The sequence below is a fragment of the Saccopteryx leptura genome, chromosome 7 (assembly GCF_036850995.1).
Source record: "Saccopteryx leptura isolate mSacLep1 chromosome 7, mSacLep1_pri_phased_curated, whole genome shotgun sequence".
Lineage (NCBI taxonomy): Eukaryota > Metazoa > Chordata > Mammalia > Chiroptera > Emballonuridae > Saccopteryx > Saccopteryx leptura.
In genome coordinates this window covers 112,723,647-112,751,618 of record NC_089509.1, presented here as the reverse complement: position 1 = coordinate 112,751,618, position 27,972 = coordinate 112,723,647, and the positions used below count along the sequence as shown (strand labels likewise).

At 45.2% G+C, this 27,972-nt stretch overlaps 1 protein-coding gene across 4 annotated transcripts; it reads right to left on the bottom strand.

The window, feature by feature from the left end:
• Positions 1-908: 908 nt before the first annotated feature.
• LOC136378446 (probable G-protein coupled receptor 148) lies at positions 909-26,589 on the bottom strand. Of its 4 annotated transcripts, none has more exons than XM_066345396.1 (3): positions 26,348-26,589; positions 17,310-17,457; positions 909-2,255 (listed from the first exon to the last, which is right to left on the bottom strand). In XM_066345396.1, exon 3 carries the CDS (start codon positions 2,231-2,233, stop codon positions 1,319-1,321), a length of 915 nt encoding a protein of 304 aa, XP_066201493.1. In that variant the 5' UTR covers positions 2,234-2,255; positions 17,310-17,457; positions 26,348-26,589; the 3' UTR covers positions 909-1,318. The 4 variants fall into 4 exon arrangements, with proteins under 4 accessions (XP_066201493.1, XP_066201495.1, XP_066201491.1 ...); XM_066345398.1 differs by lacking the exon at positions 26,348-26,589 and adding an exon at positions 20,096-20,314; XM_066345394.1 differs by lacking the exon at positions 17,310-17,457.
• Positions 26,590-27,972: the final 1,383 nt, after the last annotated feature.

Below are 27,972 nucleotides of genomic sequence, written 5' to 3'. Positions count from 1 at the left end.
TGAACAGTTAACGCTGCATTTGGATAGCATATTGAAAGGCAGAATATATTTTTGTAACAATCGTAATGGATCTATTATATTTCTTTGTACTGTATTTTACTGAAAAAATGTCCCCTGAGATAGTTTTGCCTCCTGACATCCATTATTCCTTCCTTCCCTAGAATTAAGAGCCCTCATGGTTGGCTGGGGAAACTACTTCTGAGCTAAAATTGATTCCCACTGTCCCTTGCCAGGCATAGCCTTGTGACTAAAATGTGGCCAGTTAGAAGTAAGAAAAATGCCTTGTATCACTTCTAGAAAGTGTGTTCAGAAGGAAACCCTTGCCTTTTGTTCTTTCCTGTTGGCCAGAGTGTGAATGTGATGATAGGAGCACCAGCAGCCACATTGGGTCATGAGGTAGTACACAAATTAGGGCAAAATTAAAGGGAATGAGTGAGTCTCTTGCTCGCACAGCTGTGACATAGGTCTGGATTGGGTATCTCCAGATTTCTTTTACATGACAAAAAAAAAATCAATCTCTAGCTTTTTAAGCCACTGTTACTTTGTTGCTGCTTTGTTATCATATATGCCCAAACCTACCCCTAATTAACATAAGGATAAGAGCCAAACTTCTTTTCTTCATATCAACAACCATGGATTCTTTCTCAGTTTCTAAAAACAAGAGCGTTCTCAAAAGCTGCCCAACTACTGAAACACACAATAAGGTACGCTGCCAAAATGTGGGTCTGAGTTTAGAATTAAAGGTAAAAGAAATGGTTTAGCTGAAGACAAATCAGTGTATACAGCAGTGAAGTCTGTAAGCCAGATGGATACCTTTGACTTACTTATATTACGTTCAAAATCAAATCAACGTGACCAATTTTATTTATTTATTTATTTATTTATTTATTTATTTAAAGAGAGAGAGAGTCAGAGAGATGGACAGATAGGAACAGACAGACAGGAACGGAGAGAGATGAGAAGCATCAATCATCAGTTTTTCGTTGCGGCACCTTAGTTGTTCATTGATTGCTTTCTCATATTTGCCTTGACCGCGGGCCTTCCAGCAGACCGAGTAACCCCTTGCTCGAGCCAGTGACCTTGGGTCCAAGCTGGTGAGCTTTATGCTCAACCCAGATGAGGCCGTGCTCAAGCTGGCAACCTCGGCGTCTCGAACCTGGGTCCTCCGCATCCCAGTCCGACACTCTATTCACTGTGCCACTGCCTGGTCAGGCAACGTGACCAATTTTAGATTGAGTAGAAGGCAAGTCGTTAACCCTCACCGATGGTCCATTAGGACTAGAGTTATTGACTCAAAATGGCTGAGTTTTGTTTTTTTTTAGACCGGCCCTCTGCTATTCATTGTGTGACCACACCACAGTTGACAGCACATCCAATAATATAATCCGCTTTGCAGGTCTCTGCTCCAGAGCCCATAAATCAGAGGGTTAAAACATTGGGCAAAGGCAAACACTCCAAAAAGCACCAGATTTAAAGTAAAGAAAAACACTCCACACCTCTTTCCCAAACCTATGAATATCAAGGTTGGGATTACATGTAAACCCATCTGCAGTAAATGAATAAGGACTGTCTTCCTCGCTTTGATATTTGACCTATTAAAATGGCCAGCACGTTTGCCTTCTTGATATATTAGAAAGTAACTTATAAGAATGACAGCTAGAAGAAGGAGAAGGAAAACCATGCCAATGGCTCTGGCCGGAGTGCCATTCAAAGTCACAGGGCACAGAGGTGCAGATTTTAAAACAGAAACTGGGGTAGAGTTGGTGCCCTCTATGATAAATAAGCAAACATTCTTGAGTACAATGATAATCCAAATCCCAGCCAGAATCCTATACTTCACTGAATTCACGAAGGACAGAGATTTCAATGGCCAGCAGATGGCCAAGTAAGTGTTGACAGCCATCAAGGCCAAAGTGAAAAGGATCCCTTCTCCAAAGATTAGCTGGGCCCCAAACACCAGCCAGCACAGGAGCACGGGGCTGTTGGCCAGCAGGGCCCGCATCCCTTGGAAAACCACCCCCAGGCCGGAGTAGGAGGAGATGCACAGCAGGTGGTGGCAGAGGAGGATGTATCGGACCTCCTTCCTCAGTTTTGAATTCTGCCACACTATTGCGATGATGATGACTGTGATGAATGTGGCAAAGGCGAAGGAGACCATGTACACAGAGGCCTTCACCGTCGCTTCGAGCCTCAGCCAGTCTGAGATGTTGCAGTGCTCAGAAGACAAGTTCATGATCTTCAGGGCAACTTGGCTCCTGCAGGAGAGAAGAACAAGAGTGAATCTGGCTTCAAGCTCCTCGTGTGGCTTTCTGGCTCTCTAACCTTACGCACGGTTTCAAGGAATAGACTGCATATGTCTCAGTTTAGAGGATAACAATTTTAGATAGTATAGACACGGACGAAGGAAGCCGGAGCAATCATATAGCGTCTTCTCTTCATTTCAGGAGAGAAACATTCACTCGAACCACGTAAAAGGAGGATCTGAAGGGTGTACTCTCCATACTCCACAAACTTCACAAAATCAGGTCAAGGTTCTACTACTTGAGCATACTCTTCCATCTTTAATTGTGACAACTTTTAAAATTTGAAGCCCAGGCCCTGGCCGGTTGGCTCAGCGGTAGAGCATCAGCCAGGCATGTGGAAGTCCCAGGTTCGATTCCCAGCCAGGGCACACAGGAGAAGCACCCATCTGCTTCTCCATCCTTCCTCTCTGTCTCTCTCTTCCCCTCCCACAGCCAAGGCTCCATTGGAGCAAAGTTGGCTCGGGTGCTGAGGATGGCTCTATGGCCTCTGCCTCAGGCACTAGAATAGCTCCGGCCACAATGAAGCAACACACCAGATGGGCAGAGCATCGCCCCCTGGTGGGCATACTGGGTGGATCCCAGTTGGGCGCATACAAGGGTCTATCTTACTGCCTCCCCGCTTCTAAATTCAGAAAAATTAAAAAAAAAAAAAAAAGATTATGCCCTGTACTCAGGGTTGGCTTTTAAAATTTGGAGCCCAAAGCATAACACTGTAAAAGTCAACTGATGAACCACCAAGCCTTTGTCAACACTTAACGTTTACAAAAGTCTGGCGAAGAAGTTAGGGCAAGAGCTATGAGGAAGGCGGAGCAGTAACTGATGTGGAGACTTGAATTTGTTTGGGTCCGTAAGACATGAAAGGGAGAGTAACAATAATCATGGGTGATATTTACTCCGTACTTTCTAGGGATCAGAACTGTGCTCAGAGCATATTCCTCACTAACGCTGGAGGATGTTTTCTTTTCTACCACATGGTTTTATTACAAACTTTTCAAAACCATAGAAACAGGGACTTGGAGAGGCTAAGTAACCTGCTCCAGCCTATGTGATCTTGCCTAGTGGGGCCAGGATCTGAATTTGTGAGAACAGCTTCAGAGCCTCCTTTCTCAACCACTCCAAGGAAGTTTATGTCAAATGCAAGGCCAGATGAATGCATTCTCTGGGGTCTTCTTTGGCCAAAGTCATTTGCATGGCCAACTTGACCATATTTATAGGAGTATTGTTTCCATTGTTCAGAAGCTGGAAGACTGATGTCTAAGAAGGTGCTGCTATCTCAGTATTGCTGCTGTTGGACTATGATCACTAAAATGGTAAGATGTATGTGAAAGCCCCTGAAGTTTTCTCAAACATGCACATCAGTAAATGGGGGGGGGGGGGAGGGCAGCCTGAGAAACTCCTAACACACTATCTTTGTTGTTTCCATGGAAGTCTCTTGTAGAGAAACCAACTATTGCCTCCCCCCTTGCAAGCCATCCAAGCTTGGGAGTTCACCATAGCCTTGCTGTATGCGTCCTCATGGCCTACCACTTCAGTTCCGCCCCCCTCAAAGTTGATTGGACCTGGGGGGGGGGGGCGGTAATCTGATGAATGGAAAATCACCCTGTAGAATGTTGAGTTAATGTCTGTCCCTTAAAAATTCAACCCAAGGATTTTTACATAGAGAATGTAGTCTGAATGTGATGTCGTATAAGTGACCTGACCGTCATTTTGGAGTGTAGATGAGCAGAAGAAAAAGACAGAGAGAGATAAGAAAGAAGCAGAGACAAAGGACACCACGATGCTCCTGAGAGGCCACAGAAGCCCTTGCAGGACAGAAAGAACAACCTCGGCTCCTGCTCTCGATCTCCCGAGACGCTCTGCATTTTCTGTTCTTGGGTTCTGAAAACCTAACACACATCTATTATTTGAGCCAGCTTAAATGGGTTTCTATCCCTTTATTCTGGCTCCTAGAGTTCCAGTTTATAAAATAGACCCTGAAGAGGTACAATCAATTTTATTGACTTCCTAAAGGTCATATCACAATGGAGACACAACTATGGCAACTTCCTGAGGATCGAAAATGTCATAGCTCTTTACAAAATCCCTTGCTGAAGGTATATATATAATATATATATTGCATACTGTGTTGTCAACTTTTGTGGAGAATTTTCCCTGTTCTGATGAAGTTTTTTCTTTTTCTTTTTGGCCATTGTCGTGCAGTTGAACTCCAGGCTTCTGTTGTATCCGCCCCCCAGCTCTCCAGAGAGGCGTAGAAATGGGAACTGTCAGCCCTGGCCGGTTGGCTCAGCGGTAGAGCGTCGGCCTAGCGTGCGGAGGACCCGGGTTCGATTCCCGGCCAGGGCACATAGGAGAAGCGTCCATTTGCTTCTCCACCCCTCCGCCGCGCCTTCCTCTCTGTCTCTCTCTTCCCCTCCCGCAAGCCAAGGCTCCATTGGAGCAAAGATGGCCCGGGTGCTGGGGATGGCTCTGTGGCCTCTGCCCCAGGCGCTAGAGTGGCTCTGGTCGCAACATGGCGACACCCAGGATGGGCAGAGCATCGCCCCCTGGTGGGCAGAGCGTCGCCCCTGGTGGGCGTGCCGGGTGGATCCCGGTCGGGCGCATGCGGGAGTCTGTCTAACTGTCTCTCCCTGTTTCCAGCTTCAGAAAAATGCAAAAAAAAAAAAAAAAAAAAAAAAAAAAAAAAAAAAAAAGAAATGGGAACTGTCACCGTCATTGCCAAGTTCATCATCAAGCTTCTTTTAGCTGAGGGTTTTTCACTCAAACTCTTACACAAACTCCCTCAATCATAAACAGAAAACGGCACGCCTGTCCACATTGAGTGCCTCCTCCCGCACCCCTGGAGCACAGCCCTGGCACTGTCCTCGGGACCCCACCACGGAAAAGCAGGGCCCCCGGTGGAGACTACAGAAACCCTGGGAAGTTAGAATAACCACTCTACCCCTGGACTGGGGGCATCACATGAACCGGGCTCTGAGCCTAGCTCTGCTACTAACAAGAAAGGTGACAGGATACTGAAATCGCCACACTTCTCTGGCCCTTACATCACAGTCAGGCGACGTCACCACCCTCCACGTCCTTTCTCTCTGTATCTACAGAGTCGCCCTCACATCCTCACGCACCTCCTCAGAGCCTAACTCTTAACTTGGGCCTGGAGTTCCGGGTTTTCACCTTATTCTGAGAACAAGATTGGCCCCACCCTAAATGGTCTGCCGCAGAACATCTTTATCTTAGCCCCATGTTGGACCATGAATAGAGGCCCAGGCTCTCTAGGATGGGGCCTGCCTTACCCTGCCAGGCCCCCTGTCAGGACCCGAGACTCAGCCTCTGAGCCCCAGACTCAGGGTGGTTGCCGCTGGCAGGCTCCACAGTGGTGGAGGCCTCCCTGCTGTATTACGTGGGTCTCCCAGTGACACCCGCGCCTGTCCTCCAGTCCGGCCCAGCTCTTGGGCTGTATTCCCCATTATTCTTGCTCCCCACCCACCATTCTGCCTAGAATTTCAGTGATCGGCTGTAGCATTCCAGCTGGATTCCTGCTTGGCATGACTTTCCTGCACCTGGAGGGGCCACCTGCCCCTCCAACACACACACACACACACACACACCTGTCTAGTCCTCCCAGATAGCAATGAGCTGGGCTTGGCCTATCTGAGTACTAAGACTTGAAACCCTACCCTGAACATGAGCGAACGGCATTATGCTTCCTTTAGAATAAAATTCTAAAAGCTGTTCTTTTCCCCGGAACCACTGCAGCTGCAGCTGTAACACAGGCGGCACCACCCACTGCCCTTCCTCCAGACCTGAAGTTGTTTTCAAGCAACAGTTTAGTTCTCCGGTATGTTTAACACACTAATCAATGTGACACCTTGTTCATCATTTTACTCAACCAATCTTCATCAAGCACTGAAACATACAACAGGTCATCCTCAACAGGAAGGTTCAAGGTGGTAAAACACAGTCATTGTCAGCCTGACCAGGTGGTGGCACAGTGGATAGGGTGTCGGACTGGGACGCCGGGGGCCCAGGTTCGAAACCCCAAGGTCACCAGCTTGAGCATGGACTCATCTGATTTGAGCAAGGCTCACCATCTTGGACCCAAGGTTGCTGCCTTGAGCAAGGGGTCACTCGGTCTGCTGTAGCCCCCATCACCCCCCCTGTCAAGGCACATAAGAGAAAGCAATCAATGAACAACTAAGGTGCCATAATGGAAAATTGATGCTTCTCATCTCTCTCCCTTCCTGTCTGTCTCTCTCTGTCTCTGTCACACACAAAAAAAAACCCCACACAGTTATTGTCACACAGAAGCTTCCTGTCCAGTGGAAGATGCAGCATACAATGTACTTACATAATAATAACCAAAAACATCACATCCGGTTTTACTCATTCACCAAATGCCTAAGAAAGCTGGGCATGCGATGGGAGTGGGGGTTTTGAAACGGAGAGGTCCCTGGGGTAGTGAGAGAGAAAGACCCTTGGAGGAGGTAAGACGTGACTCTCAGATGAAAACTAGAGCAAAGCAGGAGAAAGGGAGAGGAGAGGAGGGGAGAGGGGAAATCCAGACTCCAAGCCACAGAACTCCACAGGAGCCGAGGTGTGACCACCCCCAGTATGTTCGGGGGACAGTGAACAGATCGGTTTGGGTGGAGTGATGGCTTGTTTAAGGGACTAAGGACAGATGGAGACCAGGACCAGATTTGGAGGACTTTGATATCACTCCAAGGCTTAAAATTTACTGTATAGGCTCTGTCTGATTAAACTGAGGAGCAGCACGTGTCCCAGGTGAAGAGCCAGCATGAAATGCCCGCTCTCGCTTGCTGAGTGGCACCTGCCAGGAGGTCTGCGGGGCAGGCAGCTGGACCAGGAGGAACGGCGCAGTGAAGACGTGGCTACCAGAGCGGTTGCTCAGAATACTTTCTGTACACACGCAATCTCCAGGAGCCTGCGGATCTGCAACCTCAGCGTGGGCCAGTGTCTCCGCCTTTCATCTAATTCCAAGCCCTCAGGAAGATCAGTACTGTATTCAGGAGAAGCAGCCAGAGAGGATCTCCCGACCTCCCAACTTCAATCCGTTCTCAGAGGTATGTTTGCACATCGGGAGCTCATGGCTACCCAGCCCTCATCTATTCATAGTCTCTCCACTTAAAGACAGTTCTTCCCTTTTTCTTCTTCTGAAATTCTAAACTGGGGGAATACCTGTTTCCTTCTAGCCCAGAATGTTACTTCGGCTTCAGCTTTGAAATCAAACCCTGGTGCCAAGAGACTTCAGGAAAGAATTACATCATCTCCACAGCCGCCCTGACAGATCAGCCACTAACTCCTCCCTGCAAAAACCCCGACAAGGAAGCAGATGTGTGGGAAGGCCTGGCCTGGGGACATACAAGATCAGTAGAGCATCTGGGTCTTGTCCCTAATTTTTGTCCCTGCTTCCAACTAAGGACCAACCAGAGAAAGCCAAATATGTACTCCTACCCAGTCAATAGGACACCCACTTCTAGGCAGCCACCCGGAGCTTCCCTGGGACCACAGCCATCAGACAGCAAAATCTGGGCCCTTCCCTTTCCCACCAGAAAGCCTTCCGGCTCCTCTGCGTGCCTGGGAGTCTCCACCGAGATCTAAGCAGCGGCAGCTGCCTCCCTGCTATAGCGAGCTCTGAATAACTAGCCTTTGCTCTTTCTCTGTGCTTGGTCTGGGTTTATCCCCACGTCCATATCCAAAGGTGGTGGCAGCGGCTTGGCCGCAGGACGGCGCTTTGCTGATGAACGTGTAGAAGCCCAATCTTTCTCCACCCTGTGCCCTCTTGGCCAGGCCATTTGGGGACAGAGGCAGATCCCGCTTGTGCAGGGGCGGCGGCTGCCTTGGCCTCACCATGAGACCGGGGTGCTGAGCTGTGGGGTTTCCCACTCCTCTCACCTCTGACTGTTCACACAGTAGCCATTCCTGAACAGGCACCCCACTTCAGAAGGAAACCAAAGGAGTGCGAGATGCATACTAATGAAAGTGGAGGACCCAGGAGAGAGCATACATAGAGATGAAATATGACACACACGACGTATAATAGTAGATGGCACGTGTTCACTGCTCACTGAGATGGCTCCGGGTGGGGGTGCTGACCTTTTTAGCCCACACACCGAGCCTATAACGTAGGCACTGTCATTATTCCCACTTTTCAGAAGAGAAAACCGAGGGACACAAAGAAGGAAGTAACTCGGTCAGAGTCAATTAGCTCATGACAGGGATGCTGGAATTTGGACCAGGCAGTCTGAGCCCAGGGCCCGCTCTCTACACCCTTGGGCCAGGCGCCCAGATCAGTGAAGGTCACTATGTAAAGACTGTGAAGGGCTCCCCACGCTTCCTCTCAGGGGTTGCTGGGTAACAGTGAAGTCTGGCTGCAAACCCAGCTCTTCAGATTTCTGAGCTGACATTTTGTTTTGTTGTCTGTTGAGGTTTTTTTCCTAACTACCATATGGAAGTGTGTGGGTTCAATTCCTGTAGAGAGGGAGAAAGAAAGAGAAGACTGAGTGGGTGTTATGGTCTGGGTTGTGTTCCCACTAAATTCATATACAGTATTGAGGCCCTCACCCCCGGAACCTTCGAATGTGACCAGGTTTGGAGATAAGGCCTTTAAAGAGGCGGTTAAAGTACAATGAGACCATCAGAAGGGGACCTTAGTCCAGTCTGACTGGTGCCCTTATAAGACATACAGAGAGAGCAAGAGAGACCCAAGAGACATGTGCACAGACACAAGACCATACAGAGAAGTAGCAAAAGGAAGATTACCTACGAGAAAGCCAAGGAGAAAGGCCTCAGAGGAAGCCCACCCTGCCAGCACCTTGACCTTGGACTTCCAGACTCCAATCCCTCTGGTGTAAACCACCCAGTCTGTGCTGTTTTGTTATGGCAGCCCCAGCACACTGACACAGCAGGGAAAAGCAGTGGCTAGTGACCCCCTCATTTCTAGGTAGCGGAGAATGACTACCTAGAAATGGGTTTAGCTCAACTCCCCCCTTTCCCACCCAGGACCTATTCCTAGGAATTTCTGCAAAAGGAAAGCTCCCTGGTCTCTGAGGAGGGGAGACCTTTCCTCCCTGGGTGCTCATACTCAGGCAATGACTGCTGCCATTAGGGCCGGTGTCTGACTTGCCCTGTCGGGAAGTATTCATGGCTGAGAACAAACTTCAGAAATGATTTCCAGTGCTCAGTAGCTGCTTGCAGAGGCCAATGAGCAGAAGCAGACATTTCTAGAATGGCTCTTAAAACCCTCTCTGAATGATAAGACCTTCTCTCCCACAATAAATATGCTCCCTTCTCTTTAAACGTGTCTTTCTCTTTGCTCTAATGTGGTTGTACTTCCGTGAAGCTTAAGAGATCTCCCCTGTTATTCTCTTCGAAGGGGAAGGAAGGAAGGGAGGGAACTGGTGTTTACTGAGCACCAGGCACTTGACCTAGAGAATAAGCACTTACTAAATATTAGCCATGAGTGTGAACCATCTGGAAACAGCTCTCAGAGATGACGCACAGAGCGGGGTGAAATTACAAAGCCCCTGTAGGTATATCCTGTTGACGTGTGAAGACAGAAAAATACACACACGTTTAATGAGCGCTTTGCCGGGCAGTTAGTAACTCTGAGCGTCAACCTGCCTTTTTAATAAGAAGGGAAATTCTCACATTCTTGTCCAGGTCTCTGAGTCTCATTTTTATGTCCCATCTATGTATGGATTCATATAGTTCTTAGTTTTTTCTAATTTATGTATTTCACTCTGTTAAAATTAATAAAAATAAAAAATAAAAATAAATAAAAAAGGGAAATTCTCCAGCTTTGTCTTCCATCTTTTTCTGAACAAAATTTTGATCTACAGTCATTCTTATAAATACTCACAAGATTCATTAAAGACCCACTGTTTTGCTTTAATAAAATAGTGCTTTTCTAAACTACTTAATTCTTAAAAACACTCCCTAAAAAGCAACATACACACATCTTTACTGAAAGCCTGTCAAACACCAGGCTGCCCACGGGCATGGACAAGGTAAAACAAATTCACAAACCTAGAACAGGAATATATATATAAGAAGAAAGCATTGGAAAGAAGGTAGCTCATAAGAATAGGGATGAAGTGCCTGACCTGTGATGGCGCAGTGGGTAGAGCATCAACCTGGGACACTGAGGTTGCCGGTTTGAAACCCTGGGCTTGCCCGGTCAAGGTACATATAGGAAGCAGCTACTATGAGTTGATGCTTCCTGTTCCTCCCCTCTTCCTTTTCTCTCTCCTCTCTAAAATCAATAAATAAAATCTTAAAATAAATAAAAAAGAATAATGATGAAGCTCTTCTCATTTTAACAGTTAGATAATGGTGTGTAGTGTATGATCCAACTTAATGCAGTAACAATGATATCTGTAAACAAAGAGGACACAAGTTCATGACACATTTCACTGTCCTGTCTGCAGACAGACGTGAGGCATAGGAGTCCTCCCAGAATTTTAGAAAAAGGCTGTGCCAGACTAATTATAATGGTGTCATATGTAACATGACATTATTCATGAATCTTAGAAACTTAAATAATAAATTTATATGAAATTATGTTACCTTGATTAAAACAAGACAGTCATTCAGTTCTACCTGGATGGAGCTCTCTGCATTGACATGGGACTAACCAAGAAACGAAAGTGGCAAAGATGGACATTTAGTAAATTCTAGCTACCTGTGTGTCCCAGCATGGATCTAAGTGCTGGGGGTACACAGTAACTGTTATAAAGTACATTACCTTAATTCCGCGGGTTACGTAGAGACACCGAGGCAGGATACAGAAGAAATTTTAGGAGGAGTGTATGGCCAGTATCCATGGCCACCATCACAACTGCCTGGCCCATGCAGGTTCGCATTGGATTTGGACAGATGGTAAAGAAACAACGGAGCCAAAAACTGGTGGGCCATTACCTTTAATCCTAGCTTGCACCCGGCAGGCAAGTAAAAACACACACTGGGCTCCAAAACCCATACATTCAGTGCTCACAAAGCTACTTACTTATCCGAGTTTCCTAGAATCAAAGGTTTCTAGCTCACCAGACTTAATCACCTCTGTTCCCTATCTCCTTCCTTCTCCCTGCATAAACTGCACAGACTGGCCTCTCCCTCAGCACTCCACCATCTTGGCTGCTTCTCCTGGCCTCCTCCACGTGGCCTTTCTCTGCTCTCCCCTCTAAAGCTAATCCCAGGAGCAGAGAGAGAGCAAGCTTTCAGTCTGCCCCACTTTATAGTGTAGAAACCAAAACCTTTAATCCAATATATAAACAAGAAAGTCTCTGATACAAAGTCACTTATCTGAGGCATAATGGGATTCCTCATGAGAGTGTACCACCCTACATCAAAAAGGGTGGGGCCTGACCTGTGGTGGCGCAGTGGGATAAAGCGTCGACCTGGAACACTAAGGTTGCTGGTTTGAAACCTTGGGCTTGCCTGGTCAAGGCACATATGGGAGTTGATGCTTCCTGCTCCTCTCCCTTCTCTCTCTCTCTCTCTCCCCTCTCTCTAAAAATCAATAAATAAAATATTTTTTTTAAAAAAGGGTGGGAAAGACTTAGTCCTAAAACCAAGCCCCAGGATACAAGGATCCTGCCTGCCCACAGCCTGTCCCCAACACATATTAATATAATCACGCCCATCCCAAAAAGAAGGGCAACCAATACCATCACCTGGGCGATGGGCTTCCCCATGGGCAGTGCCATCTTTAACAAAGTGAGCATAATATATTTTATCTGCCCAACAAGGAGATTTATTAATAAGCTGGCTATATATGACTTACACGGGGTATAGCTAACCCAAATCGTGCAGCCTCAAATATAGCTCTGAGGCTAGTTATATAGACTTGATCACATACAGGTTGGGGGGTAAAGGAGAGGGAGCATGACACAACGGTTAATTACTAACAAACTTACAACATTCATCTATAGGATTTATTAAAAGCAAAAAACATACCTACGTATTAACTATGAGATAACACAATAGTGACAAATATCATTTTACATTATCAACACAGTAGTAATAAATGTTTTTTTACATATCAAAGACATTCCTAAATCTTCTAGTGTCTACCCCCCATCCCTGTTGCCACAGCAAAATGGTTAGCTTAGGATAAGGAGAGACGCCAAATGAAAATACCCTTGTGTAAGGCCAGGAGCCGCCATCGTGGCCATTCACATGCAGGTTCCCATTGGATTCGGGCAGATGGTAAAGAAATGGCGGAGTTGGAGGATGGTGGGCCATTCTGTTTATTGGTGTCTCACCAAGACAAGCAAGACACAAAAGAAGACCAGGGAAAAGCAGAAAACCTGCTTTTCCCAAGAAGGGCAAGGGATCAGGGAGGCCCCTGCAATGGTGATAGCAGGAACTGAGAGAGAGCAAGCTCCCGGTCTGCTCCACTTTATAGTGTAGAAACCAAAACCTTTAATCCAATATACAAACAAGGAAGTCTGATACAAAGTCACTTATCTGAGGATTCCTCATGAGAGTGCAGCATCCACATCATGCAATCAGTCAAAGGTGTTGGAAAAGCTTAGTCTTAAAACTAAGCCTTAGGCTATAACGACCTGGCCTGTTTACATTACGGCCTGTCCCCCACACCCAATACAAACTATAAGCGAGCAAACATATATATCATATTTACAAACTTATTTGACCAACACCTTGAAAACCTAATAAGCTAGTCCCCGCTTGTTTAGTTTGCAAATTTTTATACATATAAGGATTTCAAGAGGGATGATTATTAGAAAGCATATAAAATGTTACAGAATGCAGGTTTTTCAAGCAAGGGGGAGTGGGCTCGTGATCCCTTTGTCTAGAGGTATACGTCACTCTCAGGGCTCCAGGAGGGGAGGAAGAGCCAGAATCGGTGTAGGATATGTAAACATTGTCTTCTAAGGATCTTAAAGAAAGGCAAGAGGAAGTTTTTAGATAACCTTTATCCTTCCAGAGAACATAGTTAAACTATGACTAGATGTCCCAGTTGTCCTTGTAAGCCAGGAAGCTCCCACATTCTTCTTCCTCCATTCTCCACAGGAAAGAGGGGGTTAGAAGCCTGACTTTTCCTCTTTAAAATGGCGTTGCCAATACTAACTTTTACAGTTCTTTGGCACCTTATCACATAACCAACACACAGCAAGTCTCTGACTTCATGGAGCTTACACATTCCTGAAACTTCTCACAATTACCTAGCAGGCAGTAAACAGATGGTCTTTCTCCCTTTCTCTCTCTCTAGATGCCAGGGGTCAATATGATGTCTATAAACCACAAAGAACAAACAGCCATCATTCTGCTTCTGAGAAAATGATTCATTGCCAGTCCTATTCCCCACAATCTGAGAGGTTGTTTTTTTGTTTCTGTTTTTTTTTTTTTTTTCTTTAGTCTGTTGGTTTTTCTCCAACAAGAGTTCATCTTGTAGCATGTACTTCTGAAATATGCTGACGCTATTTTAATGACGCATGACTGCATCATTAAGCTAGTGAAACTGTATTTTCCTTGCGTATGACTTGAATGCTATTAAAGCTTACCAAAGACTACCTTGCAGCCCAATGATGAGTTCTGTGTTTTGTTAGTAAGCAGTTCTCTACCCCATAGTCAATGGTTTACTTCCATTGGACAATTCAGACAGCCACCTGTTGGGCAGATAAAATATATTATGCTCACTTTGTTAAAGATGTCGCTGCCCACATGGAAGCCCATCACCCAGGTGATATTAATGTGTGTTGGGGGTGGGCTGTGGGCAGGCAGGATCCTTGTAGCCTGGGGCTTGGTTTTAGGACTAAGCCTTTCCCACCCTTTTTGATGTGGGGTGGTGCAATCCTATCATGCCTCAGGTAAGTGACTTTGTGTTAGAGACTTCCCTATTTTATATATTGGATTAAAGGTTTTGATTTCTACATTATAAAATGGGGGCAGAATGGAAGCTTGCTCTCTTGGTTCCTGAGATTAGCATTAGAGAGGAGAGCAGAGAAAGGCCATGTGGAGGAGACCAGGAGAAGCAGCCAAGATGGTAGAGTGCTGAAGGAAAAGCCAGTTTTTGCAGAGTTTGTGCAGAGCGAAGGAAGGAGATGGAGAACAGAGGTGAATAAGTCTGGTGAGCTAGAAACCTTTGATTCTAGGAAACTCGGATAAGTCAGTAGCTTTGTGAGCACTGAATGCATGGAGCCCAGTGTGTGTTTTTACTTGCCTGCGGGTGCAAGCTAGGATTAAAGATGATGGCCCACCAGTTTTTGGCTCTGTCTGAATCCAGTGCGAACCTGCATGGGCCAGGTGGCTGTGATGGTGGCCCTGGCAACTAGCTTCACACCGCCTCATCCGAAATGAGTCACACCCTTTTGTGTCTCAGCAGACCATGTCCAGCTCTTGCTGTAAACCAAGAGCTTAATCATCAGCACAATCTTGGCAAAGGAGAAATCAGCAGATTCCAAGAAGTGCTTTGGAGCTTTTTCTTTCTGATTCAGCATTGAGGCTTATTATTAACTTCTGTGAGATTTCATTCTATTTCCCCCAATTAAGGTGCAATTCAATTTTAGCTATTCTTATTCACCTTTTTATATGCTGTGATTTGTTTCACTAAAGAAAAAGAACTCCTGCCTGACTGGGCAGTGGCGCAGTGTATAGAGCGTCGGACTGGGATGCGGAAGACCCAGATTCAAAACCCCGAGGTCGCCAGCTTGAGCACAGGCTCATCTGGTTTGAGCAAAGCTCACCAGCTTGAGTGCAAGGTTGCTGGCTCGAGCAAGGGGTCACTCGCTCTGCTGTAGCCCCCCAGTCAAGGCACATATGAGAAATCAATCAGTGAACAACTAATGAGCGCAATGAAGAATTGATGTTTCTCTTCTCTCTCCCTTTCTGTTTGTCTGTCCCTATCTGTCTGTCTCTCTGTCTGTTGGGCAGATAAAATGTATTATGCTCACTTTGTTAAAGAGGCCGTTGACCAGGTGATATTAATGTGTGTTGAGAATCGTTGTAGCCTGAGGCTTGGTTTTGGGATTAAGCCTTTCCCACCTGGTTTGCTGTGGGGCGGTACAATCCAATCATGCCTCAGAGAAGTGACTTTGTAGTAGAGACTTTCCTATTTTGTATATTGGATTAGAGGTTGTGAAGCTACACTATAAAATAGGGGCTTGGTTCCTGAGATTAGCATGAGAGAGCAGAGAGAGTAGAGCCAGCAGTGGGAGAAAGGCCACGTGGAGTAGGCCAGGAGAAGCAGCCAAGATGGCGGAGTGCTGAGTGAGATGCCAGTTTGTACAGAGTTTGTATCTGGGATAAGGAAGGAGATGGGAAACAGAGGTGATTAAGTCTGGTGAGCTAGAAACCTTTGATTCTAGGAAACTCGGATAAGTCAGTGGCTTTGTGAGCACTGAATGTGACTGGGTTTTGGAGCCCAGTGTGTATTTTTACTTGCCCGCCGGGTGCAAGCTAGAATTAAAGACTATGGCCCATCAGTTTTTGGCTCCGCTGTTTCTTTACCAACTGTCCGAATCCAATGCGAACCTGCATGTGAATGGCCACGATGGCAGCTCCTGGCCTTACACTGTCTCTGCCAGAAAAAAAGAAAAGAAAAAGAACTCCTTTTAATTCAAAACCTATGTACAATCTATATCACTTGGTTAAATGCCCGTCTTTATTTGGCATCTTTGCACCGTTCACCTTATACATGTCCTGCAAAGCAAACTTTCTGGACTGGAAAACTATATGATTTTAAGTAAATCTTATCATTGAAAGTGAAAATTCATGGAATGCCTTAACCTTTTGCCTGCTCTGAGGATTTTTACTTAACACATAATTATTAACTTGAACTTTTACTTAACTACAAAATTGATTTCTCTCAATTGTCAGAGCCTATATATTTATTTATAAAGTTCCTTTGGCAGCGACATAAGCCCATCTATCACAGCAAATTCTCTATTCTTATTTGGATAGATTTGCATCTTTTCATAGAAAAGTCTACTATTATAGTTCTTGGTAAATTTCAGTATTATTTATTTTTGTTTTTTAGAATGGGCATAGAATTTTAAATCACATTTATAAAAAAAAACGTTTCAATATTTTTTCTTGTGATTATCAGTAAATATGGCCATTATATTTACCTTTTTTATTTAATGGACTTATTCACAAATAGAAAATATATTATTGTCACTAAATGCTATTTTGGCAAAGATTATTTGTAACTGTATTTCATATTTTTCAAAAAGACTTGACATCCTAACTAATGGTGACAAAGAAAATTAACTTTGAAAACCCCAGCTACATTACCATTAAAACACTATTGAATGTTCCAAAATTTTTTTATCAGAATTTTAAAATTCATGCTAATATCCATCCCAATTTCTTCATTTATACTCATTCATTCATTCACTCAATAAACATAGATGGTGTGACTGCCCATGCGTGTCGGGCACTGTGCTAAATGGAAGGCCTGCAGAGATGGGGGAGATACCGCCTCTGTCCTCAGGAAATGTGCCTTATTGATTCGGAAGTGGGCGAGGAACCCACGCGGGTACCCTTCGTGAGAGGGACGGCAACAACAGAGCTCGAGCTCACATATTTTGAATTGGAGAAAATGTATTAAGACCACAAACCGGCCCTGGCCGGTTGGCTCAGCGGTAGAGCATTGGCCTGGCATGCGGGAGACCCAGGTTCGATTCCCGGCCAGGGCACACAGGAGAAGCGCCCATTTGCTTCTCCACACCCCCCACCCCTCCTTCCTTTCTGTCTCTCTCTTCCCCTCACGCAGCCAAGGCTCCATTGGAGCAAAGATGGCCCGGGCGCTGGGGATGGCTCCTTGGCCTCTGCCCCAGGTGCTAGAGTGGCTCTGGTCGCGGCAGAGCGACGTCCAGGAGGGGCAGAGCATCGCCCCCTGGTGGGCAGAGCGTCGCCCCTGGTGGGCGTGCCGGGTGGATCCCGGTCGGGCGCATGTGGGAGTCTGTCTGGCTCTCCCCGTTTCCAGCTTCAGAAAAATACAAAAAAAAAAAAGAAAAGACCACAAACCTTTTCTTAGAGAAAGGTGAATTCCTTCCTTTTCTTTCCAAGAAGAGGCTCTGGGGAAAGTCTTATTCTTTCTCTTGCACGGAAAACCAGAGCGGGCAGCGCCGGGCTGGGTCCCAGACAGTGCTGACATGGGGCTAGCAGAAGCTTCCTGGGAAAAGCAAGGACACCAGATAGTTCAGCACAGTTGTTTGAGAAGCACCCAGGAGGGTAAAGAAGCCCTCCAGAAAACCACAGCTGTGCAAGAAAGAAAAAGGAAACTGGTGCTGTGGTTAGGAAATTGAAGCCAATCTGATAAAGGAAAATTATAGATAATGCCTGAAGAAGGAAAACAGACCAAAAAATTTTATTTATTTAATTTAAAGGAAACACGTATTTGAAGGGGACAACTAGCTAGATTAAGACACTGGCCAATGTTGGGGTTTGATTCAAAAGACTAAAATGTTCTCAATGCCATCAGGATGCAGACAGACTATGCCAGGGGTCGGGAACCTTTTTGGCTGAGAGAGCCATGAACGCCACATATTTTAAAATGTAATTCCATGAGAGCCATACAACGACCCATGTATCTTACGCATTATCCAATAAAAATTTGGTGTTGTCCCAAATTTGGTGTTGGTGGCGCAGTGGATAAAGCGTTGACCTGGAAATGCTAAGGTTGCCGGTTGGAAACCCTGGGCTTGCCTGGTCAAGGCACATATGGGAGTTGATGCTTCCAGCTCCTCCCCCCCTTCTCTCTCTCTCTCTCTGTCTCTCTCTCTCCCTCTCTCTCTCCTCTCTAAAAATGAATAAATAAATAAAAATTTAAAAAAACATTATTTTTTTATTATTATTAAAGATTTGTCTACGAGCCATAGGTTCCCGATCCCTGGACTCCACCATCAAAGATCAAATGAGCAGTCAGCACAGGGATTCTCAGTGTCCAACACCACTGGACGGAGCCGGATGGCGGCACAAGTGCAGCATCACAGCTCCTGGGAGGTGCGGGTAGGCCTTCAATGAGGCTGAGACCTACGAATCCCAGTGACGAGTCCCCAACAAATGCATGGCGGTGTCACTCTGGTCTGCTGAGCCTTGCTCCAGCACTCAAAGAACCTTCCAGTAGAACTTCCTTGTCACCACCTCCTATGGCATTCAAATCGTCCACATCCGTTGGGTCAACCCACACAAAATGAAAGAGAATATAAAATTCTTGGCTGTAGCACACCCTGCCAAAGAAAGAGGCTTGCCTCACTATTTCCTGGTTATTGCCAGTTTTATATAACTTGAGTATCTACCTTCTTTCCGAGTCCTAGCATGCCCTGCTCTAAAATGTGTGTTTGCCACTGAGTCTGTATCTTGGCTGCCTGAATTCCCGGTCTTACAACATTGAATATTATTTCTGGATGACCCAGGACTGGGGGCCTGGTGAGGCCATTTTCTCTTTCAGATTTGGCAGAAGGGTACCAGGCCAAACCTGGACCCCCAAGGAAATATACATACATACAGCCTGCTCAGAAGGCCAGGGCACCTGCTGAAGGAAGTGCCGTCCCTGGACAGCAGAGCACGGTCGGTAAAAGAGACAAGCCAGAGCGAGTGGGGACCAGGCTGGAGACTTCCGTTTTCATGACCAGGGCTGTAAGAAACCACATAACCTCAGAGGGATGTGCTGTGTCTAGGTGGCCCTCCCAGAAATAATACATCCCCAACCAAGACTTGGAGATGGTTGACTGATGAGACTAAGTAAGGTGCCTCCTTGTATAATAACTAATTTGATCCTGGAAATGTAATCCATGGAAACTATTCACAGTTGCAGGTTCAACGGAGAGATATTAAAATAACAGATGAAAATAGAAGGATGCTTGTTCCCTTGGAAGCAGTGAAAAGCAAAGAGTAAGAAGTTAATGGTACATCACCAACATTGAAGACGAAATGTAATATCCTGATCCACTGGACAAGTAGATCCCGTTAGCTGAGAGATATGGATGCGGTTGCCACAGGATTATTATTTTACACAATGAGTATCTACTATGTGCCAGAGCACTGTGAAATGTCTCTAGTTAATTAAGTGGAAAAATAAGGCAGAATCCCTATGTTTGTGGAGCTCACCGTCTTTTAGGGAAGATAGACAGGCAAATACACTGCTCACGAAACTTAGGGGATATTACCAAATGAGTATGAAGAGATAAAATATCCCCTAATTTTTGTGAGCAGTCTAGTTTCAATACTATGAGTTAATTGTTAAGTTCTATGGAAACTCAGAGAAGGGAGTCTAATATTCCTAGAACGGTCAAGGAAAGTTTCTCAGGGGACGATGACTCGAGAAAATACAAATGCATCCACCTTGCTAGCTGGCCTCCCAGCCATTCATTTATAAAATGTGTGTTGAGTACCTCCTACTGCTCTGGATGCTGTGGACATGACAGCAAACAAAGAAAGCGAGTCCACACTTGAGTGAGGTTTACATTCAGGCGGAGTGTGGGTAACATTCCCAGTAGACACACGGGCTGGCTCCTTAAGACCATCCAACATCCACCTGCCGGCCTCATTTCCTCTCCCACGTTGTGTATTTTCTTACTGAGACAGGGTGCCCTGACCGCTCAGACTGGGGCATTTCGGTCTTTTTTGGTAAATATAGCTTTCATTATGAAACAGCAATGCCAGCTTATTGCTCACCACCACTACGGAATAGTGCCAGAGGGCACGATCAGATAAAATCAAATTTTCTGAAATTGCAGTGCTGAGAATCAATTTCATGCAGAAATAAAAGTGAGCAATGAGATGTCTAGACTGACATGGAAAATTCTTACCTTGCTTTCCCCATGGAGGTCTTTCCTGTCAACGGAGAAATATGAATTCTGTTTCCTGGGGAAAAAAGTTGTGGAAGGGCCTGCAGGAGTTTCTTCGTGAATCCTAGGGAGAGCCCCCAACATCCAGCATCTAACAGAAGTGAGTCAACGGATGTGCCCCATTCCACATTCTCCCAGGACCCTGAGCCTTCAGACCCGGGGCCCCTTCAGTGGTGCCTGCAGCCGGTGTCACTCTGTGTGGTTCACAGCATAAAACTGCCAGACTTCAGAGAGAGCCGGGGACCTTGCAATGTCCACTTCCTGAACACCCAACGCCTTCTCTCCAAGAAGGAAGTGGGGAACCTCAGTGCCAGCGCCTGCTTTCTGCACACAGGGGTCCTTCTACAAAGAGATGCCTGCTCCCTGCACCCTTCTGGGTTGGCAACCCACTTTGTGGCATTTAGGTGACAAGAAAAAGTGTCTCTAGAGAAAGCAAAAAAGTCTCCTCCCCTCCCCCCGCAATAAGGGGAAAATCTCAACCAGTGGTTTGAAGTGAGACTAGCCTTCAGAGATCTCAGACTACTCCTATAGAAATGACCACAGTTTCATAACAGAGAAAGGAAGTTAGAAGCTTCTGCAGAGGCACCGTGGGTTTCATTCTGAAAACCCATAGTTCCTGTTGGCCAACCTGTCTGCTTTAATCCCTCGCGCTACTAAGTGTAAGTGTTATACGCCAACCTTTCCTCTTATTTATAACCTTCATTTCTTTTTTTAAGTTATTCAAGTAATACGTATTTGTTGTCAAAAATGTAAAATGCCGATAAGCAGAAAAAAGAAAATGAAAAACTCCCTGTAATTCCACCACCTGAACATAACCATTGTTGGCACTCTGGTGAACATTCTTCCAGCCTTTTTTTATGTGGGGAGGTAGATCTCAGGATGAGCTCTCAACATCCATCCCACCCCACACCATTGGGGAACATTAATGAGATGAATCTTATCCCCAGCTCTGAGTATGTCCTGATTTGGCTAAATAAAATTTCAATAATCTTACAACCTTGACACAATGTTTATTCTAGGGATCAGTACCTAAGCCAGACCTAACTCAAGCAATATAAAGCAGTGGTCCCCAACCTTTTTGGGGCCACGGACCGGTTTAATGTCAGAAAATATTTTCACGGACCGGCCTTTAGGGTGGAATGGATAAATGCACAAAATAAAATTATGCGACCTCATAAAAACTGTGGTATTTTTAAATATAATTGTCAAATTTATGAGACAAGCAATCAAGAGTGAGTCTTAGATGGATGTAACAGAGGGAACCTGGTCATTTTTTCAAAATAAAACATCATTCAGACTTAAATATAAATAAAACTGAAATAATGTAAGTTATTTATTCTTTCTCTGCGGACCGATACCAAATGGCCCATGGAACGGTACCGGTCCACGGCCCGGGGGTTGGGGACCACTGATATAAAGCATTCCTTTCTCTGCCAGGAAAGGCACATGATCAAGATGGTCCAATCAGAGGGAAGCCAAGGATTCCCGCTAAAAGCTGGGGAGAGACCTTCTTCTCTAGGTTTGGACACCAATAGCTTCTCTGGGAGCTGTTGGCGGCCATCTTGCCACAACAAGACAAACCCCTTTCAGGTGAAAGCAGATGGTTCAGAAGGCAAAAGAAAAAAAGAGTATGAGAAGAAGTTCAGTTGCTAAAGAACTTTCTGAACTGCTAAATTAAATTAACACCAAAATCTGTCTTACTTTTGGAGTTTCTAGCTATATGAACCAAAAAATTTGCTTGCTGAAGTCAGTATAAGTTGAGGGGTTTTTTTTGTTGTTTTTTTTTTCATTTTTCTGAAGCCAGAAACAGGGAGAGACAGTCAGACAGACTCCCGCATGCACCCGACCGGGATCCACCCAGCACGCCCACCAGGGGCGACGCTCTGCCCACCAGGGGGTGATGCTCTGCCCATCCTGGGCGTCACCATGTTGCGACCAGAGCCACTCTAGCACCTGAGGCAGAGGCCACAGAGCCATCCCCAGCGCCCGGGCCATCTTTGCTCCAATGGAGCCTTAGCTGTGGGAGGGGAAGAGAGAGACAGAGAGGAAAGTGCGGCGGAGGGGTGGAGAAGCAAATGGGCGCTTCTCCTGTGTGCCCTGGCCGGGAATCGAACCCAGGTCCTCCGCACACTAGGTAAGTTGAGGTTTTTATTATTTGTCACTAAATGCATCCTCGGTGACTCATGTAGCTACTTTTATTTACAAATGTATATATTGTTTATATTTTTCTATTTAAAAATACATCATAACCATCCTTCCTTTTCAAGATAAATACACTTATGAAATTATCAATGGCTTCAGAGTAGTTCATTATATGGACAAACATTAAATTACGGTACTTATCCAACCCCCTATGTGAGGCATTTACATTGTCTCTGGGATTTTTCATATTATATAAACAATTCTGTGTCAAGTCTCCTAAATATCAGAGAACATACTTATTTCCTTAGGATATAGTTCTAATGTAAAATTTCTGTGTCAGATTATGTTCTAATTGAAAGGTTTTTGATTCAAGCCTGCATCAGGTAGCTTAGTTGGTTAGTGTCATCTTGATATGCCAAGGTTGTGGGTTCGATCCCCAGTCAGGGCACATACAAGAATCAACCAGTGAATGCATACATGGGGAAACAGCACATCGATGTTTCTCTTTCTCTAATATTAATAAATAAAAAAACCTCAAAAACTGGTTTTTCATTTATTTTGCCAAAGGCCCTCTAAAAAGATTGTTTCAATTATATTCCGACCAACAAAGAATGAGTGTCCAAAAACTCCCTCCCTCATCCCAGCCCAGAACCCTCAACACCTGTAAAGGTTCAACACAAAGTCTCTGTCTATGTGATAAATAGGTCCCATTGTTGTTTAATTTGCATTTTAAAAAGCCATAGAGAGTGCTTGCAGTATGTTATTTTTATATATTTATTTGCTTATTGTATTTAAAAAAATTTTTTTTTTATTTTAGTGAGAGGAGGGGAGGCAGAGACAGATTCCCCCATGTGCCCCACCAGGATCCACCCAGCAAGTCCACTAGGGGGTGGTGCTCTGTTTATCTGGGGCCATTGCTCCATTGCAACCAGACCCACTTTTTTTAAATTTTATTTATTTATTTATTTATTTATTTATTTATTTATTTATTTATTTATTGTATTTTTCTGAAGTTGGAAATAGGGAGGCAGTCAGACAGACTCCCACATGCACCCGACCGGGATCCACCTGGCATGCCCACCAGGGGGCGATGCTCTGCCCATCTGGGGCATTGCTCTGTTGCAACCAGAGCCATTCTAGTGCCTGAGGCAGAGGCCACAGAGCCATCTTCAGCGCCCAGGCCAACTTTGCTCCAATGGAGCCTTGGCTGCGGGAGGGAAAGAGACAGAGAGGAAGGAGAGGGGGAGGGGTGGAGAAGCAGATGGGCGCTTCTCCTGTGTGCCCTGGCCAGGAATCGAACCCGGGACTCCTGCACGCCAGGCCGATGCTCTACCACTGAGCCAACCGGCCAGGGCCACAGACCCACTTTTAAGCACCTGAAACAGAGGCCATGGAGCCATCCTCAGTGCCCAGGGCCAACTCACTCCAATCGAGCCATGGCTAGGAGGAGGAAAAGAGAGAGAGAGAGAGAGAGAAGCGAGAGGGGGAGGGGTGGAGAAGCAGATGGGTGTTTCTCCTGTATGCCCGGACTGGGAATTGAACCTGGGACATCCACATGCCGGGCCGATGCTCTCCTGCTAAGCCAACTGACCATGGCTTTGCTTATTGTATTTTTCCTTTTCTGAATTTCCACTGACGCTCTTTTCCTATTTAAAATATAGACTAAATTAGTTTTTTAATTAAAGAGAAATCTTTTTTTTTTAAAGAGTTACTATCTGACCTAGCACTTTGATTCTAAGATATATGCCCAAGAGAAATTAGAATATATGTCTACACAAAAATTTGTACACAAAAATTACAGCAGCATTATACATAATAGCCAAAAAGTAAAAACAAGCCAAGTGTTTATCAACTGATGAAGAGATAAACAAAGTGGGGTCTACCCATGCAACGGAATAGTACTCAGCCATAGACAGAAATGATACCTGCCTACAACATGTGTGAGCCTTGGAACCATCATGCTAAGTGAACAAGCCAGAGACAAAAGGCCACATATTATATAATTCCATTTACATGAAATGTCCAGGTAGGCAAAGCTATAGTGGTTGCCAGGACCTACGGGGAGAGGAGAATGGGGAGTGAGTGCTAATGGGCCTGGGGTTTCTCTTTGGGGTGATGAATACATATTCTGGAACTCAACAGTGGTGGTAGTTTCACAATGTGGGCGTGTACTAAGACCAGTTGAATCGTATACCTTAAAAGGGTGCACTTGTGATGTATGGATGACATCTTCATTTTATTTTAAAGAAGCAGATTAGGAAAAGAAAAGAAAAATTTCTGGTCTTTAAAGACATTAAGAAAATGAAAAGACAAGCCAGAGACTGTGAGAAAATCTTTTCAAAACATAGATCTGATAAAAAGAAAAGTAACCAGACTACAAAAGAACTCTCAAAACACAATAATAAGAAAACAATTGAATCCTCATAGAAAAATCACAGAAGACTTGAACACTCCACCAAAAAAGATAGAGGAAAAGCCAATGAGCACATGAGAAGATGCTCAACACCACAAGCCATTAGGAAAACAAGAATTAAACTGCAATGAGCAACTACTACAGACCTATTAGAATGTCTGAAATGGCAGAAAGACAGTGACACCAGGTGCTAGCAAATACAGTGTGTCCGTAAAGTCATGGTGCTCTTTTTGACCGGTCACAGGAAAGCAACAAAAGATGATAGAAATGTGAAATCACCAAGTAAAAGGAAAACTCTCCCAGTTTCATACCTATTCAGTGCAGTTCGATGTGGGCTCACGCACAGATTTTTTAGGGCTCCTTAGGTAGCTATCCCGTATAGCCTCTACAGACTCGTCACTGACTGATGGCCTACCAGAACGGGGTTTCTCCACCAAACTGCCGGTTTCCTTCAATTGCTTATCCCACCGAGTAATGTTATTCCTATGTGGTGGCGCTTCATTATAAACACGTCGATATTCACGTTGCACTTTGGTCATGGATTCGAATTTAGCGAGCCACAGAACACACTGAACTTTCCTCTGTACCGTCCACATCTCGACTGGCATGGCCGTGGGCTGCTCTGCTGTATACACAGTGTTACGTCATCATCTGTGCATGCGCACATGGGGCCACATCATCCTACAGAAACTGGGAGGGTTTTCCTTTTATTTGGTGTAGATTTCACATTTCTATCATCTTTTGTTGCTTTCCTGTGACTGGTCAAAAGTGCACCATGACTTTACAGACACACTGAATATAGACCAACTGGAACTGTCATGCACTGCTGGTGGCAGTGGGATGGCTTTATCAGTTTGGAATATCAGTTTGGCAGTTTCTTACAAGGTTTATTCAGTTACCACATGACCCTATCATTCCTCATCTAGGTGTTTACCCAAAATATATATTCACACAAAAACCTGCATGCCAACGTTCATAGCAGCACTGAGCATGATAGCCAATACGTGGACCCATCCCAGTGTTTGGTGAATGAATAAACAAATCTTGGTACATGCATAACAAGAATACTACTATTCAGCCATATAAAGGAATAGTAGTTACACTACAGTAATACCCATGGGCATGCACAATATGGGTAAATCACAAAAGCATTATGCCAAGTGAAAGAAGCCAGACACAAAAGAATACCACGTGAGTAATTCCACTTATACGATGTTCTGGAAAAGCCAAAACTGTTCAGACAGAAATCAGCTCAGTGGTTGCCAAGAGTTTGGCATGAGGGAAGGAGAGGCCTGAGTGGGTGAAGGAGAACTTTCTTGTTTTGATGGAATTGTTCTGTGTCTTGGTTGTGGTGGTGATTTTACAACTATACATATCTGTTAAAAACTCAGAGAGCTAAATGGTTCAAAGAGTAATTTTTTTATAGTCTGTAAATTATACTCAATAAATCCAATTTTTTTTAAAAAATTAACCACGTTATTATTGATACCTAGTTTTGTCATTTGGGGAGATTCCCTCAAAAAAAAAAAAAAAAGGAAGAAAAGCTAGGAACATTTACCTCAAAACTTACACTTGCCATTTTCTAAAACACAATTAAGTACCTATGAATATTCACACAGCACCAGCTTAGTAAAAATTTCTAGTAACAGATTACTTACGTTTTGAGAAAGAAATTCGCTTTGCTGAGATGGTCACCCCTGTCCCTGCGGCCTGGTGACATTTGATTTAAGGCTGGCAACCTGGCAGCTAGTGGAGAGCATGTCTGAAGTGTTCCCCTTCTTCTCGGAGGAGGCTACCCTGAGCGGTAGGGGGTTCAATCAGGAGACATAAAATTAGATCCAGTCTGCTCCTGTGAGAAGCATGGCAGGTGGAATCCAGGCTCTGCCCACACTCCCTCTGATCTCCTGCCATTTCTCCTAGTCGCATGCCTTCCCTCCCAGCAACCAGCACCTGCCTCTCTTTGTTGGAGGACTGCCCGTGGGCTGCCAAGCACACCTGCCCGCTGTACTCCCTGTACCAGGCAATCCTGGGAAGAGTTCACTCCCCCTGGGAACAGCCCCTCAACTGGCAGATACAAGAGTCTAAATAGCTCCTTTGCACCTGCCTGTAGAAGACAATGACACTGTGTGTTTTACACCAGGTGCTTCTCACACTTTCGTGCTCATGTGAATTGGCTGGTGATTGAATTCAAATGCAGATTTTGCTGCAGGAGATCTCAGAGTCTCCAGTTATAAGAAGCTCCCAGTGATACTGATTTCCTTCTTCAGTCCCCCAGAACCAACGCTGCCATCCACCATGAGCAACAGAGGCAGGATCTAGCCAAAGACAACAGGAGGACGTCTCCACTTTGTGGACTGCTGGAGCAACAGTAAATACCCCAGGGACAAAATATGGCTAAGATGACACGGAGAAGATGGGGTTCCATAGGCAGACTGTAGACCAGGGGTCCTCAAACTACGGCCCGCGGGCCACATGCGGCCCCCTGAGGCCATTTATCCGGCCCCCACCGCACTTCCGGAAGGGGCACCTCTTTCATTGGTGGTCAGTGAGAGGAGCATAGTTCCCATTGAAATACTGGTCAGTTTGTTGATTTAAATTTACTTGTTCTTTATTTTAAATGTTATATTTGTTCCCGTTTTTTTACTTTAAAATAAGATACGTGCAGTGTGCATAGGGATTTGTTCATAGTTTTTTTTTTATAGTCCGGCCCTCCAATGGTCTGAGGGACAGTGAACTGGCCCCCTGTGTAAAAAGTTTGGGGACCCCTGCTGTAGACGTTCCAGAAGCACCCCAGGTTTAGGAACTCAGGTGGCATTCCCATGATACAGACATATTTGTGGGCTGAAGAGTAAGAAATTCCTGCTTTGCAACTTCTGAGAGGCAATGGTCTTAATCCTGCCCTTGAGCTATGGGGGAAGGGCAGTGGGGGAGGGAGGTTGGGGGTTATGAATACAGAGTGTGGTTGGGAATACTGGTCTGTGCCTTACAGCAGGAGAGCCGAGGTGGACTTTAGACCATCTCAAAAAGAGAGAAAGAATTCTGGTGGTGTGGGTCAAATAACTTTGCAAATATGGTGTATATGTTTGCTCACTTAGGGTTTGCATTGGGTTTGGGGGACAGGCTGTAAGCAGGCAGGATTCTTATAGCCTAAGGCTTGGTTTCAAAACTAAGCCTTTCCCCACACCTTTGACTGTTGCATGATGGGGGGTGGTGCACTCTCATGAGGAATCCCATTATGCCTCAGATAAGTGACTTTGTATCAGAGACTCCCTTGTTTGTATAT